Source organism: Schistocerca piceifrons, chromosome 4 (genome assembly GCF_021461385.2).
Source record: "Schistocerca piceifrons isolate TAMUIC-IGC-003096 chromosome 4, iqSchPice1.1, whole genome shotgun sequence".
Lineage (NCBI taxonomy): Eukaryota > Metazoa > Arthropoda > Insecta > Orthoptera > Acrididae > Schistocerca > Schistocerca piceifrons.
Window position 1 is genome coordinate 626798779 of NC_060141.1, and position 15517 is coordinate 626814295.

The window sequence follows — 15517 nt, forward strand, 5'->3', positions numbered from 1 at the left end:
AGTTCTTCCAGAGTTTTCAGTTGGTGTGCATAAATTCACAGGTCCTCCAGTATCAGTACACTGTCTAAACTTTAGTAAACAGTTTTCTTTCCTGCCTATGTAATTCTGTAACTGGAGAGGAAGGGAAGGGCGCTCTCTGCCATCCCTTTGTTCTTACAGTTCATCCCTTCTACTTGCAAGACTGTATTGATCGGCCTCTCTCGTAAAGACTGAACTTCGTAGCATGAAACACATAGCTGTTGGGTCTTTCGTCGTGATGTCGATGACACACGAAGTTATTCGTCTCTGTCTCGCTACCAAAATATTCACGACAAAGTATTGAGAGATTCTCCCCTAAAATTATAAACAAAATATGAAATACGCTGTAGTAATAATTAGTTTTAACAATACGACTGGAAGACCAAGAATGAGGTGCTCAGATAAAAAGAGTGTAAGACAAGGATGTAGTCTTCTGCCCCTAATGTTCAGTCTACGCTTTTAAGGCGCAATGACGGAAATAAAATAAAAGCTGAACAGGGGAATTAAAATTCAGGGTGAGGTGTGTCAATGGTAAGATTTACTGATGACATCGTTACACTCAATGGAAGCAAATAAGGATGTGTTGAAAAGAATGAACAGTGTAACGGGTACAGCAATTGGATTGAGAGTAAACCGAAAAAGAGACAAAATTAATGAGGAGCACTAAATATGAGAGTTGCGATAAACTAAATCTCAATATTGGCGACCACTAAGAGGGTGAAGTGGAAGAAATCTCCTACTTGGGAAGCAAAGTAACTCGTGATAGATGAAGCAAGGAGGACATAAGAAAGGCGAAGTAAGGAGACGTAGCAGAAATGAGAACAGTAACAAGCCTGACTGACATCACAATTGGGGTTCACGATGTAGACGAACGTAAGTTATCCTGCTCCCTAGGCAGCAAAATAATCCAAAACGCACGAGGCAAGGACATAAAAAGCAGCCTAGCACTGCCAAATAGAGCATTCCTGGCAAAGGGAAGTTTACTAATATCAAACGTATGTCTTAATTTGAGGAAGAAATTTCTGAGAATGTACGTTTGGAGCACAGCATTGTATGGTAGAGAAAAACATGGACTGTGGGAAAAATAGAACCATTTGCGATGTTGTGCTAAAGAAGGATGTTGAGAATTCGATGGACAGTTAAGGTAAGGAATGAGGAGGTTCTGCGCTGAGTAGGAGAGGTACAAATGGTTCAAATGGCTCTGAGCACTATGGGACTTAACTTCTGAGGTCATCAGTCCCATACAACTTAGACTACTTAAACCTAACTAACCTAATGACATCACACACATCCATGCCCGAGGCAGGATCGAACCTGCGACCGTAGCGCCGTGCGGTTCCAGACTGCAGCGCCTAGAACCGCTCGGCCACGCCGGTCGGCTGAATAGGAGAGGAAAACACTGACAAGGTGAAGGGACAAAATGATAGGACATCTGTTAGGACATCACAGAAAGACTTCTATGGTACTAGAGGGGACTCCAGAGGGTAACAACTGAGATTCATTGGAAGAATCCTAAGGAAATGCAATCCGAAAACAAAGGAAGTAGGTTACAGTACACTTGTTCGCCCACTGCTTGAATGCTGCTCACCAGTGTGGGATCCGTACCAGACAGGGTTGATAGAATAGATAGAGAAGATCCAACGGATAGCAGCACGCTTCGTTACATGATCATTTAGTAATCGCGAAAGCGTTACGGAGATGATAGATAAACTCCAGTGGAAGACTCTGCAGGAGAGACGCTCAGTAGCTCGGTACGGGCTTTTGTTGAAGTTTCGAGAACATACCTTCACTGAGGACTGAAGCAGTATATTGCTCCCTCCTACATATATCTCGCGAAGAGACCATGAGGATAAAATCAGAGAGATTAGAGCCCACACAGAGGCATACCGACAATCCTTCTTTCCATTAACAATACGAGACTGGAATAGAAGGGAGAACAGATAGAGGTGCTCAAGGTATCCTCCGCCACACGCCGTCAGGTGGCTTGCCGAGTATGGATGTAGATTTAGATGTAGATGTACAGGACGTCAGAGACTGGAATATATCCAGTAAATAATTATTAAGGATGTAGTTTACAATTGCTACTCTGCGATGACAAGTTTGGCACAGGAGACGACTTCGTGGCAGCAAACTAGTCAGCAAATGAAATGTGGTTCACGATGTAGACGCGGGCTTGAGGGTAATCCCTACATCTTAGATTACAGCAACCAATGAGGTTACAAGACTATTCTGTTGGCGCAATCTCTCACGACAAGTGTAGTTGTAGTACTATATGTTGTTCGTTCCTCACTTCGCTGACGTTATCCGTCAGTTACTGTATCTTTGCTCAAATGAAAAGTGAGAAATTGGAAAAAAGTTGATGGCTGCCAGAGCCAGAATTGCCAAACACACTTGATTGTCGAATGTAATTTTTTTGCTCGCTGTATGAAACTCTAGTTCCCGCTGTCGGGCTGCGCAGGACGTGGGCGCGGCTGCAGCCGGGGAACCTGTCCTTCGCGGTGAACGCGGACGACCCCAGCCTGGACGTGCGCTACGAAGTGGTGCGGCCGCCGCAGTTCGGCCACGTGCAGCGGCAGCGCGGCGCGGGCGCCGACGGGCCCTCCTCCACCCCGACGCAGTGGGTCAACGTGGACCACTTCACCAACCACCAGCTGGCGCGCGGCATCGTCCGCTACGTGCACACCGAGGGCGCGCCCGCCCACGACGACTTCAAGGTGAGCCCCGCCACTGCCGCCTGCACCGGGACCGGGTCCACAGGCCTGTCCGATACGGCCAGACATCATTACTTGTTGCATAAAAAGTTCTCGGTTTACTTGCCGCGTCAGATTTGGATCCAATCCCAAGCTTACGATGACTACCTCCATCATCTTCCTTTATTATGATTTCATTCCCCTGCCCCATATGGGCAGGGGAGGGCTGTCAGCGGCACAGTCCGCCGCTCTTCAGGCCAATGACAGGACAACTTAAAATAAGAATACAATGTTACATACATAAGGTGATAAAGGGGAACTTAAAACAGAATAATGCGAGAAAATGGAGGTAAAAAATAGAGACTAACAGGGAGACGTTCATGGAGGACAGTTAAAAAAAGTCACCAGAAAGTTAAAAAAACACAGTTATTCTTCAAAACTCAGAGAAGACACTGAATGGACACGCACACGTTAAAAGTCGGCCACAGTAGTAAAAACGCTATGGAACAACACACTTAAAACCCACTTGGAGCACACATGACGAAGAATAAAACTGCCAGGCGGGATCTGCCGAGGGAAGGGCAGAGAGGATGGAAAAGGAGAGGAGAGCAAGGGGCAGCAGGGGAAGCAGCGGGATGAAGAGAGGAGGGGCATCAATGGGTACACGAAGAGGCAGGAGACACAAGGGGCAGGGGATGAAGAGGGAAGACAGGGCAGGAGGGAGTGCAGAGACACTGAAGGAGGCAAAAGAGATGGAGGGGGAGTAGGAGGGGGAAGTCGCTCAGGAGGAGGGAGGGGGAGGAGAGGGAGCCCTGAGGAGGAGGCAGGAAGATGGGGTTAGCGTTGGTAGGAAGGGTAGATGTGAGAGCAAAGCTCATCATCCGGGAGTGGTAGACGGTGGAAGTTGCGTTGGGAAAGGAGATGAAGGGTGTGGAGATGGAGAGAGAGTGGGACACAACGATAAAGGAGCGTCAACTGGTTGGAGGTGGAGAGGAAGGGAGACACCAGGGGGTGAGGGGGATCAAGGCACCGGACAGTGTATAGTGTGCAGATGTGTTCAAGGAAAAGGAGAAGGTGGGGGAAGGGGATGAGGTCGTAGAGGATACGCGTGGTGGTCGGAAGGCGGATGCGGAAGGCGAGGTGGAGCGCATGGCGTTCGAGGATTTGGAGGGCAACAGCTGTGTGGAACATCAGCGTCACCTGAAATACCGGTATCTAGAAAAATAAGCGATGGCTGAGCACAGTTTGTTAAATAAACATAAGATTTTATTTGATGAAACAAGACTACTTGCTCACGCTTCTATTGGGACTCTGTCATCTGGCAAGCAGTAGAAATCAGACTCTGTGAAAATAATTTCAACAGAGACTCCGGTTATGCACTCAGCAATGCATGGAAGCGCGCAATTGATACCGTCTGTTACGATGGATGGCGCTGCAAGTAACGCTGGATAAAGCGCGCAAATAAAATCTATGGATATAGAGGCCGCCACCTCGCCGTTTCCACCGTGACGTCATCCAGCCAATGAGAAGCCGTCCACTGCTTATAAAAGCGGAAGCCTCGCCGGTCCACGACAGTCAGTTTTACCCCTGACGAAGATGGCGGAGGTAGTCACCGAAAGCTTGGTATTTGATCCAAATTTGACGCGGCAAGTAAACCGAGAAATTTTTATGCAAGGACTCCGTCGCGAAAGACTTCGTAATCATGTCATATTGTATCATTATTTATTGAAAACACTCTCAGACAAAAAAAGACGCACCCCGAAGGAATTAATGGAATGGGACGGAAATCGATAGCTGTGATGTACATTTACAAACAAACAAATGATTACAATAAAAAAATGAATGATCTATTCAAAAGAAAGAGCTATACAAATTGGACAGCGTAATAACACATTGGCCCACCTCTGGTCCTTAACGCAAGCAGTCGGCTTGGCATTGATTGCTATACACTTGTTAGATGTCCTCCTGAGGGCTATTCTGTGCAACTGGCCCTTAGGTCGTCAAAATCTCGAGCTAGCTGGAGGCCTCTGCCCATAATCCTTCAAACGTTCTCAATTGAGGAGAGATCCTGTAACCTTGCTGGCCAAGGTAGGTTTAGCAAGCTCGAAGACAACCAGTAGAATCTCTCGCCATGTACGGACGGGCATAACTTTGCTTAAATGTAAGCCCAAGAGGGCTTCCCACGAAAGGCAACAAAACAGGGCGTAGAATATCGTCGACATACTACATGTCATCGGGGCTCAATTCAAAGTGTAACTCATCACCGAAAGCAATTCCACTTCAGTTAATGAGATTCCAGACCGAAGATGTGACTGGACACCCCTTGGACAGCGCTGGGACACCAACCTGAATGTCGCCCGCCATACAGCCCGACAACCATGACTAATAGTCTGGGGTGCCACTTCTTTGCGTAGCTGGACCCCCTTGGTTGTCGTCCCCGGCACCCTTGGAACAAACGGTACGTCTATAATATACTACTCCCCATTTTGTTGGGCTTCATGGGAAGATATCCTGGGCTTACATGTCAGTAAGACATGTACACTACGGAAGTTTCTAATGCTTGTCATTATGCTTGCGAAATCCTACCGTTGTAGGAGCTCTCGCCAATTTAGAACATTTGGAACTTTATGAGCAGGGCAAGCTTTTGACAATGTTGACTGGAATATCTCTTTCACATTCTAAAGGTTACAGGGGTCAAATACAGGGAGCGAAAGGCTATTTACAATTTGTACAGAAACGAGATTGCAGTTATAAGAGTCGAGGGGCATGAAAGGGAAGCAGTGGTTGGTAAGGGAGTGAGACAGGGCTCTAGCCTCTCCCCGATGTTATTCAATCTGTATATTGACCAAGCAGTAAAGAAAACAAAAGAAAAATTCGAAGTAGGTATTAAAATCCATGGAGAAGAGAGGTTCGCTGATGACATTGTAATTCTGTCAGAGGCAGCAAAGCACTTGGAAGTGCAGTTGAACGGAATGGACAGTGTCTTGAAACGAGGATGTAAGATGAACAACAACAAAAGAAGAACTAGGATACTGGAATGTAGTCGAATTAACTCAGGTGATATGAAACTTCCTGGTGGATTAAAACTGTGTGCCCGACCGAGACTCGAACTCGGGACCTTTGCCTTACGCGGGCAAGTGCTCTACCATCTGAGCTACCGAAACTCGACTCACGCCCGGTTCTCACAGCTTTACGTCTGCCAGTAACTCGTCTCCTACTTTCCAAACTTTACAGAAGCTCTTCTGCGAACCTAGCACAACTAGCACTCCTGAAAGAAAGGATACTGCGGAGACATGGCTTAGCCACAGACTGGGGGATGTTTCCAGAATGAAATTTTCACTCTGCAGCGGAGTGTGCGCTGATATGAAACTTCCTGGCAGATTAAAACAGGTTCGCAGAAGAGCTTCTGTAAAGTTTGGAAGGTAGAAGACGAGATACTGCCAAAAGTAAAGCTGTGAGTACTGGGCGTGAGTCGTGCTTCGGTAGCTCAGATGGTAGAGCACTTGCCCGTATAAGGCAAAGGTCCCGAGTTCGAGTCTCAGTCAGGCACACAGTTTTAATCTGCCAGGAAGTTTCATATCAGCGCACACTCCGCTGCAGAGTGAAAATTTCATTGTGGAACTCAGGTGATGCTGAGGGAATTAGTTTAGGAAATGAGACACTTAAACTAATAAAAGAATTTTGCTATTTGGGGTGCAAAATAACTGATGATGGTCGAAGTAGAGAGGATATAAGAGGTAGACTGGCAACGGCAAGGAAAGTGTTTCTGAAGGAGAGAAATTTGTTAATATCGAGTATAGATTTAAGTGTCAGGAAGTTGTTTCTGAAAGTATTTTTATGGAGTGTAGCCATGTATGGAAGTGTAACATGGACGATAAATATTTTGGACAAGAAGGGAATAAAAGCTTTCGAAATGTGGTGCTATAGAAGAATGCTGAAGATTAGATAGGTAGATCGCATAACTAATGAGGAGGTGTTGAACAGAATTGGGGAGGAGTTTGTGGCACAACTTGACAAGAAGAAGGGACCGGTTGGTAGGACATGCTCTGAGGCATCAAGGGATCACAAATTTAGCATTGGAGGGCAGCGTGGAGGGTAAAAATCGTAGACGGAGACCAAGGGATGAATACACTAAGCAGATTGAGAGGGATGTAGGTTGCAGTAAGTACTGGGAGTTGAAGAAGCTTGCACACAATAGAGTAGCATGGAGAGCTGCATCAAACCAGTCTCAGGACTGAAGACCACAACAACAACAACAACAACACCAACATGAGCAGGACTCTCCACAACCGAAACCGCCAATGGGACAGAATTTGGCAGCTTGCCCCACAGAAAGACATCCAACGACTCTTTCAATCAGTGCCAAGATGTATCACTGCTTGCATAAGGGCCATAAGCGGAGCAATACGTTATTAACTTGCTCAATTTGTGAAGGTCTTTCTCGTGAATAAATCATCCAATTTTTCTGAAATTGTAATGATTTGTTTGTGTGCACATTTGCGTCATATTTACCGATTTCCGCCCCATTCGGATAATTGATTCTTGGTGTGTCGGTTTCTTTTTTTTATAGTCTTGGAGTGTATGATCCAAACTCTTCCCCCACAGATTTTACTCTCTACAGTCCCGTATAATAACATGGAAATTATTCCATACTTCAAGTGCTCTCCACATGTTCCTTTCTTCACCGATGCTACGGACATCCAACTCATTTCTTATCTTCTAAGCTTACCTAGTTTTCCTCAACATTCTACAGCACTACATCGCAAACACTTCGCTTTCCTTCTCTTCCAGTTTAGCCCACAGTCCTCGAATCACTTGGCGACAATGGTGTGCGCCAAACGTCTATTATCAGACATTTATTCTTGAAATTAAGGCCGACATTCGATATTAGACGACTTCTTTTGGCCAGTAATCGCCTCTTTTCCTGTGCCAGCCTGCCTTTTATGTCCTCCTGGATTCATCTATCATGTGTTAATTTGCTTCCAAGACAACAGATTTCTTCCACTTCATCTGCTTCGTGGTCGTCAATATCGATATTAAGTGTATCTTTAATCTCATTTATCCTACTGCTCATTACTTTTATCTTTGTGCAGTTTATTCTCAAATCATGTACTATGCTCAATAGGCTGTTCATTCCATTCAACAGTTCCTTAATCCCCCCCATATTCTCTGAGGGCAGCAATGTCTTCAGCGATTGTTCTCATTGACATGTTTACATCCTGGATTTTAATCGTTTACAAGTTTTTTTTCTAATTTTCCTATATCTCTGTCAAACTGACCTAGGGCAGCAAATTTCCACAGCCTGACTGAAACCCAATACACTATCTGATAAAAAGTATCCTGACAGGTTAGCCGAGCGGTCTAAGGCGCTGCAGTCATGGACTGTGCGGCTGATCCCGACGGAGGTTCGAGTCCTCTCTCGGGCATGGGTGTATGTGTTTGTCCTTAGAATAATTTTGGTTACGTAGTGTGAAAGCTTAGGGACTGATGACCTTAGCAGTTAAGTCCCATAACATTTCACATACATTTGAACATTTTTTTAGCGTCCTGACACCTATTAACAGACATTAATATGGAGTGTGCCCATTCTTCTACTTTATAAATGCTTGAACTTTGCCGGGGACGTTTTCAGTGATGTTTTTCAATGTCTGTGGAAGAAAGGCTGACCATTTATCCTCGATCAAAATCCGAAACCAAACAAGTTGGTGATGTAGGATGCTGTGGTCTGGAAGGAAGGCGGCGTTCTATTCATCATAAAAGTTTTCCGTTGCGCTCGGCCTGGACTCTGGGCGGGCCAGTCCATTTCGGGCATGTTACTGGCCACAACCATTGTCTCATACTCGTAAATGCTATTTCATGAGAGCGAGTGTTGTCATGCTGATATCAACAATGATCGTCTCCAAACTGCATTCAGTGCATATTGTACTCATATCCCTCCACACTTCGCGTTTTCTTACGTTCAGTAGTTAGCCACCTCCTCCGCACATCACTGCTGGCATTTCATATGACGGCTGATACCGTCGTCCAGGCATTTGCCAAACCCAAACCCTTCCACCGGATTGACACACTATATAGCGTGATTCATGGCTGCAAACCACTCGCTTTCAGTCACCCGGTGTCCAGTCATGTCGCTCTTTACAGCATCTTAACCTTTGCTTAGCACTCATTACAGAAACGTGTTGCTTACGAACAACTGCTCACGCTATTCTTTTTAATTCCCTGCGTACAGTCATTATGCCAGCTAGATTTCTGGCAGCACTTTCTCATAAGTGGTTTGTCCCGCTGACTTCATGCAATTTTTTACAACGGCCCTCAGCAGTTTCTGAGGATCCCTGTCAGTCAGTCCATGAGATCTATCTGGTGTTGGTTTAACTGTGATTGTTTCTTCACATTTACATTTGACGGTCACTGGCATTACATGTGACGGCAGGTACCGTTGTCCAGGCATTTGCGAAACCCACTTGTGCAGCTTTAGAGGAGTTGAAGCGTACACCATGTTCGAATTCACTGAGCTCTCCAAACCTACCTATTCCTCTGTTACTGCTTCTCTACTATCCACCCAACACTCCTACCCTCCTTTTGTACCGGCGGGTCAGCTTCTCGTGACAGCTACTGATTAATTCCGCGTTACACAGGGGTATCCGGAAGCTTTTGATCAAAGAGTGTATGTCTTTCCTAAATATTTCCTTACAAATTTCTCTCTGAGGCAAAGTTAAGGTATCATTCGATCTGTCAAGCACTACTTGGTTTGATTCTTTACATTCTACCGGCATATTTGTGGACAGTTCAGTCTTTTTCCAGTGTCGTGCTAAACTTTTCATCTCTTTTGTCTTAGAACATCCATAATCTGTTTTCCTTATATTGATTTTCTCCTCCTGTTACTCCTTCAGCGCCAGATTCACTATTCTGCAGCTGATGTCCCACAAACTTGTCCCTTCTTCTGGTAATAATGTCCCTAAAAGTCGTCCCTCATCTATCCTTTCTAGCACATTTTCATTTCATAGTTAATTTTGAACGTTCTTGGACAGATCCGTTTATCGAATGCCACAGTTTTATTTGGATGTCGAGTGATCCATATCAGTTCAAAATAGTGCTGTCTTCCGAACTGTTAGAAACTCCTTTCTCATTTCCTAATCAATATCTGATACTAACAGACATCATTTATTCAAGAAAACTTGTTTCGCCAATGCCAGTCTGTTATTGATATCGTCCTGGCTTCAGCATTCCAGTAAAGTAGTCTTTCCTAAGGGCTTCTGCTCATGACCTTCACCTTTTCTTGCCTCGCCCTTACACCGGTTCCTGTGGTAGGTATGCTGAATACTGCTTTCAACAGAGCTGAGTCTTCCTTCCTTTCTGCCAGATGTGCTACGTCTTCTAACAACAATATCGTCAGCATTTGTACCCGTAACAGTTTCATACCTTCTCCAGTTTTTCCCTGTTTCTTGATTCTTGAAATAAAACTTCAGCAAAACTAGTGCACAGCTGCAACCTTGGCTTATATACTTCTGAACGCTAAGTCGTCTTTCCACAACTCTAAGTGCAATGTCAGAATTGCTTCTGCTCTCTCCCTGAAACGATGGAGTGTAGCCTTTCCGTCTCACACTCAATTTCTTCCGAGGTGTTGTTCCGCCCCCTCTGAACAGGGAGAAATATTACGGTTTAATTTCCCATCGTCGAGTAGATCATTACAGACAAAAAAACAGTCTCACTTGGAAATGATGGGGGATAGCAGCTACCATTCGGGATCAGTAGACTGTCGTTTCTCTTTTTTTAAATTTTATTGTGATTACTTTTCATTCAAACCCAAAAGGAGTTCAAAAATGGTTTCACATTTTCAACGTCTACCGTGCATTGATGGTACAGTGATTAGACCGAGATGACTACTTGTTAGGCTCTTCTTTCATTGGAAGAGGTTCAGAGATGAAACTCTGCAACGAAGGAATACATACTGACATTATTACCAAGGTACAACGTGCAGGACAGTAGCGTCCACCAACTGCAATTAGAGAGACAACGTTAACATCTCTTAGGCTGTGGAATTGCGAAGCGCTCATTAACATTGGATTCAGTATTTTCATGTGCAATTCAGCGCACAAAGCTCAGTGCACAAATAAACTGTCACGAACGCACACAGCTTTTAACTCGGTACTAGAGCTATATCACGCAATACAATGTATACATTCATTCTCTCCATGTATGTACATTAATGCCATGGCCGCGATTGGTGCTTCAGTGTTAATTGCTAGATGCGAAGAACGTTAGTTTCCTTTCTGTTGAGAATCCTGAATCCATTAAAACTTTCGTAGAGCCAATCACGTATCTCAGTAGGTGCGCCGTACGATCGCGTCGTGATAGTTATTCGACCATTATCACCATTATGACAAGGTTGTAGTATACCCACCCAAAAGCAATGATCCCCCTTTCGGCATTTGAGAGGCGACCCATCCCCAAAAAAGTTATTTGTTTTCGACTTTGGAATTTTTTAGTTTTCATGCGTTTTTGTGGCTCTACAAAATTAATATCCCATATTACAAAGAGTGTATTAACACTTCAATTACGTAAAATAAACATATCAAGTATCCAGCACTTAAAAGTTCTCTATGTGCTGCGAAAAGGGAAAGTACAGTGGTGCCAAGGAAAGGCCAACCACTACTTATGTGGTATCGCATTTTGGACGCAAAGGGGATATGTAGGAAGGAAACCTTCACCTTAGGTTAACAACGAAACAAATCAGACAAGTGTAGTTTATTCACCGAAAGAAAAGAAGTGAAATGTCGTATGGCTAGGGCCTCCCATCGGATAGACCGGTCGCCTGGTGCAGGGCTTTTGAGTTGACGGCCCTTCGGCGACTTGCGCGTCGAAGTAAAGAAGTAGATGTATTTCGATGAGATAACATGAATATATGCATTAACATAGAAAATTTGCATTACGACGTGATGTCTTTTCATCGAGATTTACTTTCCTCTAAGTCATTAGTTATATAATCACTATTAATCTTGTTTACAAGCTGCTGCATTGCAGTCCCTATTTCTAATTACATGCCGTTCTGCTTTATTTTTGTGATGTCCATCGCTGTCTAATTTCCTCTCGGCGCCCTAGCCACTAGACTACGTGACCTAGACGGAATCCGCCCCTGAGCGAAGACCTGAATCAGTTCCACGAAAAAAATCACGGACAATTAGTAATTTTCCAGGTGATTATTATGTCAATGCTAAACGTCGTTCAACGAAAACATTTTGCTGTATGTCTTGTTAGTGAGAGAGTAAGATCACTTCTTAAGACCTGTAGCTAACCAGATCCTTGGAAACGGAACAGTGGCTTGGACTGAACAAGAAGTGCGGGGGGGGTGGGGGTGGGAAGGGGGGGGGGGGGTAGGAACATGAAGGGTTAACGTCCTGAAGACGACAAGATTATCAGAGACAGAGCAGAAAATAGGAATCGGGAAGGATGGGGAAGAGAATCAAACGTCGCTTTACCAAAGATTCCATCCCATCTCTTACCTTAAGTGATTTCAGGCTACACGGGAAACCTTAAATCTCAGACTAGCTCGCAGTTTAAAACTAAGCTATGTAAAGGACAGGGAACCTCCGCAAGCTCTACGGACCGGGATATCCGGGTACGACTCACGGCCCACTCCCGCCACCCCCTCCCCTCGAGGATCAGCTTCACATCCGCCATTACCCCTCTCGTATCTCCCAAACATCACAGAGGTTGTCCTGTATACCTTGCGGGACTAGAGCTCGTCAAAGAAAGAATATAGGGAGAAACAAATTACCACAAGCTAGGTAATTCTTCCATTTTGATGACGTCACGGGTCAAAGCAGTATTTCCCAGGATGTTAGTGCGACACCGAACTGCAGGTTCCAGTTCATTGTCTGCACCGACGCGATGTACATCGTCTGATCAGAAGTGTTCGGACACCTCTATGTAATACTAACTCGACCACTAGATGTCACTAGAGGCAGGCCCGCCAGTGTAAAAGGAGGCGAGAAGTATTGTTCTATCAGTAGAGAAGGAGAAACAGCAGGTCAGTCGGGCACAGTGACTTCGAATGTGGGCTACTCATTGGATGTCACCTGAATGACAAATACGTCACGGACATTTCATCCCGTCTAAAGCTGCCCAACTAGACGCCCTCTCGTGGGCGACCGAGCGGGGTAGTGCCATGGTTAGCACACTGGACCCGCATTTTGGAGGACGATGGTTGAAACCTGTCTTCGGTCGTTCGAGTCTCGGTCCGGCACACCGTTTTAATCTGCCAGTAAGTTTCATATCCACACTCTGCTGTAGAGTGATAATCTCATTCTCGGACATCCCCCAGGCTGTGGCTAAGTCATGTCTCCGCAATATCCTCTCTTTCAGGAGTGCTAGTTCTGCAAGGTTCGCAGGAGAGCTTATGTTAAGTTTGGAAGGTAGGAGACGAGGTACTGGCAGAAGTAAAGCTGTGAGGACGGGGCGCGAGTCGTGCTTGGGTAGCTCAGAATGTAGAGCACTTGTCCGCGAAAGGCGAAGGTCCCGAGTTCGAGTCTCAGTCCGGCACACCGTTTTAATCTGCCAGGAAGTTTCACTTAAGGCAAATTCCGAGATGGTTCCTTCAAAAGGGCACAGCTGTTTTCTTGCAGCTTCCTTCCTTAATCCGAGCTTCAGCTCCGACTCTAATGACCTCGTTGTCGACGGGATGTTAAACACTTATCTCCTCCTCCTCCTTCTGTAGTGGTCGGTAGAGACCAAGTTGACTATCATTGTTCTAACTCGCCACAAAGGTGTTCAATCGGGTGCAGGTCAGGACTCCGGGCAGGGCAGTCCATTTGTGAAATGTTGTTGTCCACAAACCATTGGCTCACAGACGTTGCTGATAAGATGGATTGGCATGCTGATACAGTCACCGTTTCCGAAACGTTCCTCTACTGTACGCTGCACAAACGTTGTAAAACGTGTCCATGTCCTTCCATATTTAGCGTTTTTTTAAGCGCAATACGGTGAACACACAGTAACAACGACTACATCCCGGTACCTTAACAACACCTTCTCAGCGCTTCACTTTTGGATCGGTATCCCACAAGATGCGGCGTAAACCATCACCCCAAATGACTTGTTTACAGTCATTCATTGATCATTGGCGTCGCTCTTTAGACTACCAGACTTACCTTTTACAAAGGAAATTTGTTACTTATGAGAAGCTGCAGGATGATTGTGCCCCATTCTTTCTAACTCCCAATGCAGGGTCGTTGCACTAGCTGGACAGCTGTTAGCACTTTGGAATTCTGTAGTGATTCGTTTCGCTAATTTAATGCCAAAATTTTACAATCACTCTCCACTGTGTTCGACAGTCCCTGTCCGTCAGTGCGTGAGGTCTACCTGGTCCTCGCTTAGCTGTGATTCTTACGTCGCACTGCCTCTCCACAATCACATCACCAACAGAGACACAAAGGTGGGCCGTAGGTGAGAAAGGTTGGCTACCTCTGAGTTAGAACGTCATCTTCGCTCCAGATCCCAGAGTCCAACATCGCTATCTTCTCTGGTTTCGACTTATCAGGAAGAATTGACTGCCATTTCTTCACAGTCAGACACCTTATTGAAAGTGTCTCCAGCGAAGGTATCAAAAAGAAGGGTGGGAAAACCTCACATTAATCTCCACTAATAAGTGCCTAGGTAACGCTTATTAGATAGCGTATATTCTATCAAAGAACGGTATCAATGTTTGCGAATTAATACATGTCAACACACCACTGAAGGTTGCCCTTATAATCGCATAATTCCAAAAGTTTCACAACTAGCGTACGAGACTTTTCAGCCATCATAGAATGTTAGCGCAAGGAACATATATTTGTAGTTGCCTTTGCCTTACTTTTTAAAATGATGCTCCAGACCAGCAGTTCCCAACCTGCAGGTAATTACTCCATGAAGGGTAAAATCACATTTTCTCAAGGGTAAAAACGAAAAACGTTTCATTACGTTTCAGTCGTGGAACTATATTTTATAAAAAAATAATATTGAATATAAAGTTATCAATAATTACTTTTTCTCATTCACTAGCATTAATGCATGACAATATGCCTCGGAGGTTTCAGACCCTTCACATATTCCCCCAAGTGCACACGTACTTTGTGTTTTCTACCATACATCAGTGACCGCAAAAACGATACATACGAAACTATACATAACAAAAGTTAGATATACGATGAAAATATCTTCTCCATGTTGTAGGTATTTCATCCAACAGACCAGAAAGTGCTTCATTACTCAGTTCGAAACTGATAAATGAATTAATTGACACCATGACACAACAGTAACTACACAAAGAATACTATGCTGTACACAGGATTTTAAATTATTTATTATCATTATTATAGTGGCTAGAAACAAAGCATTAACACCCTGAAGCCTGATAGTTTCTACCACAGAAGAGTCCAACAATCAAGAGATTTACAAATAGTAAGTACAGTGCACACATTTTGACATGGTTGATTTCAAATGGGGTTGTACTTGAAGCAGTTGCCGATAGGAAGAGGAGTAGTGAAGAGGAAGCATGTTTTGTAACAAGTGACTACCCTCACTGGGGACAGTAGGTTTTCTTATGTTAGAAGGATTTGCAGTAGCAGTCACGATGCTTCACCATTCGTTGTAAACACACACACACACACACTCACACACGGAAATGTGGGTGTCAATATTTATAAATGTGAAATTTTATTTTTGACTATGATAACAGTTATAAAACAAGGGACTGAATGGATTTGGAACTTGATGTACGATGTGTATTAACTGATAAACTCTCACATATATATTGTTACACACAAGCAGCACCA

General features: G+C 44.6%; 1 protein-coding gene across 1 annotated transcript in view; it reads left to right on the forward strand.

The window, feature by feature from the left end:
* The window catches only part of LOC124796073 (chondroitin sulfate proteoglycan 4), a 543527-nt gene that overhangs the window by 307946 nt on the left and 220064 nt on the right, over positions 1–15517 (forward strand). The window contains exon 9 of the mRNA XM_047260159.1: positions 2477–2732. Coding sequence (XP_047116115.1) covers positions 2477–2732 — 256 coding nt within the window. The remainder of the gene's footprint in view (positions 1–2476; positions 2733–15517) is intronic.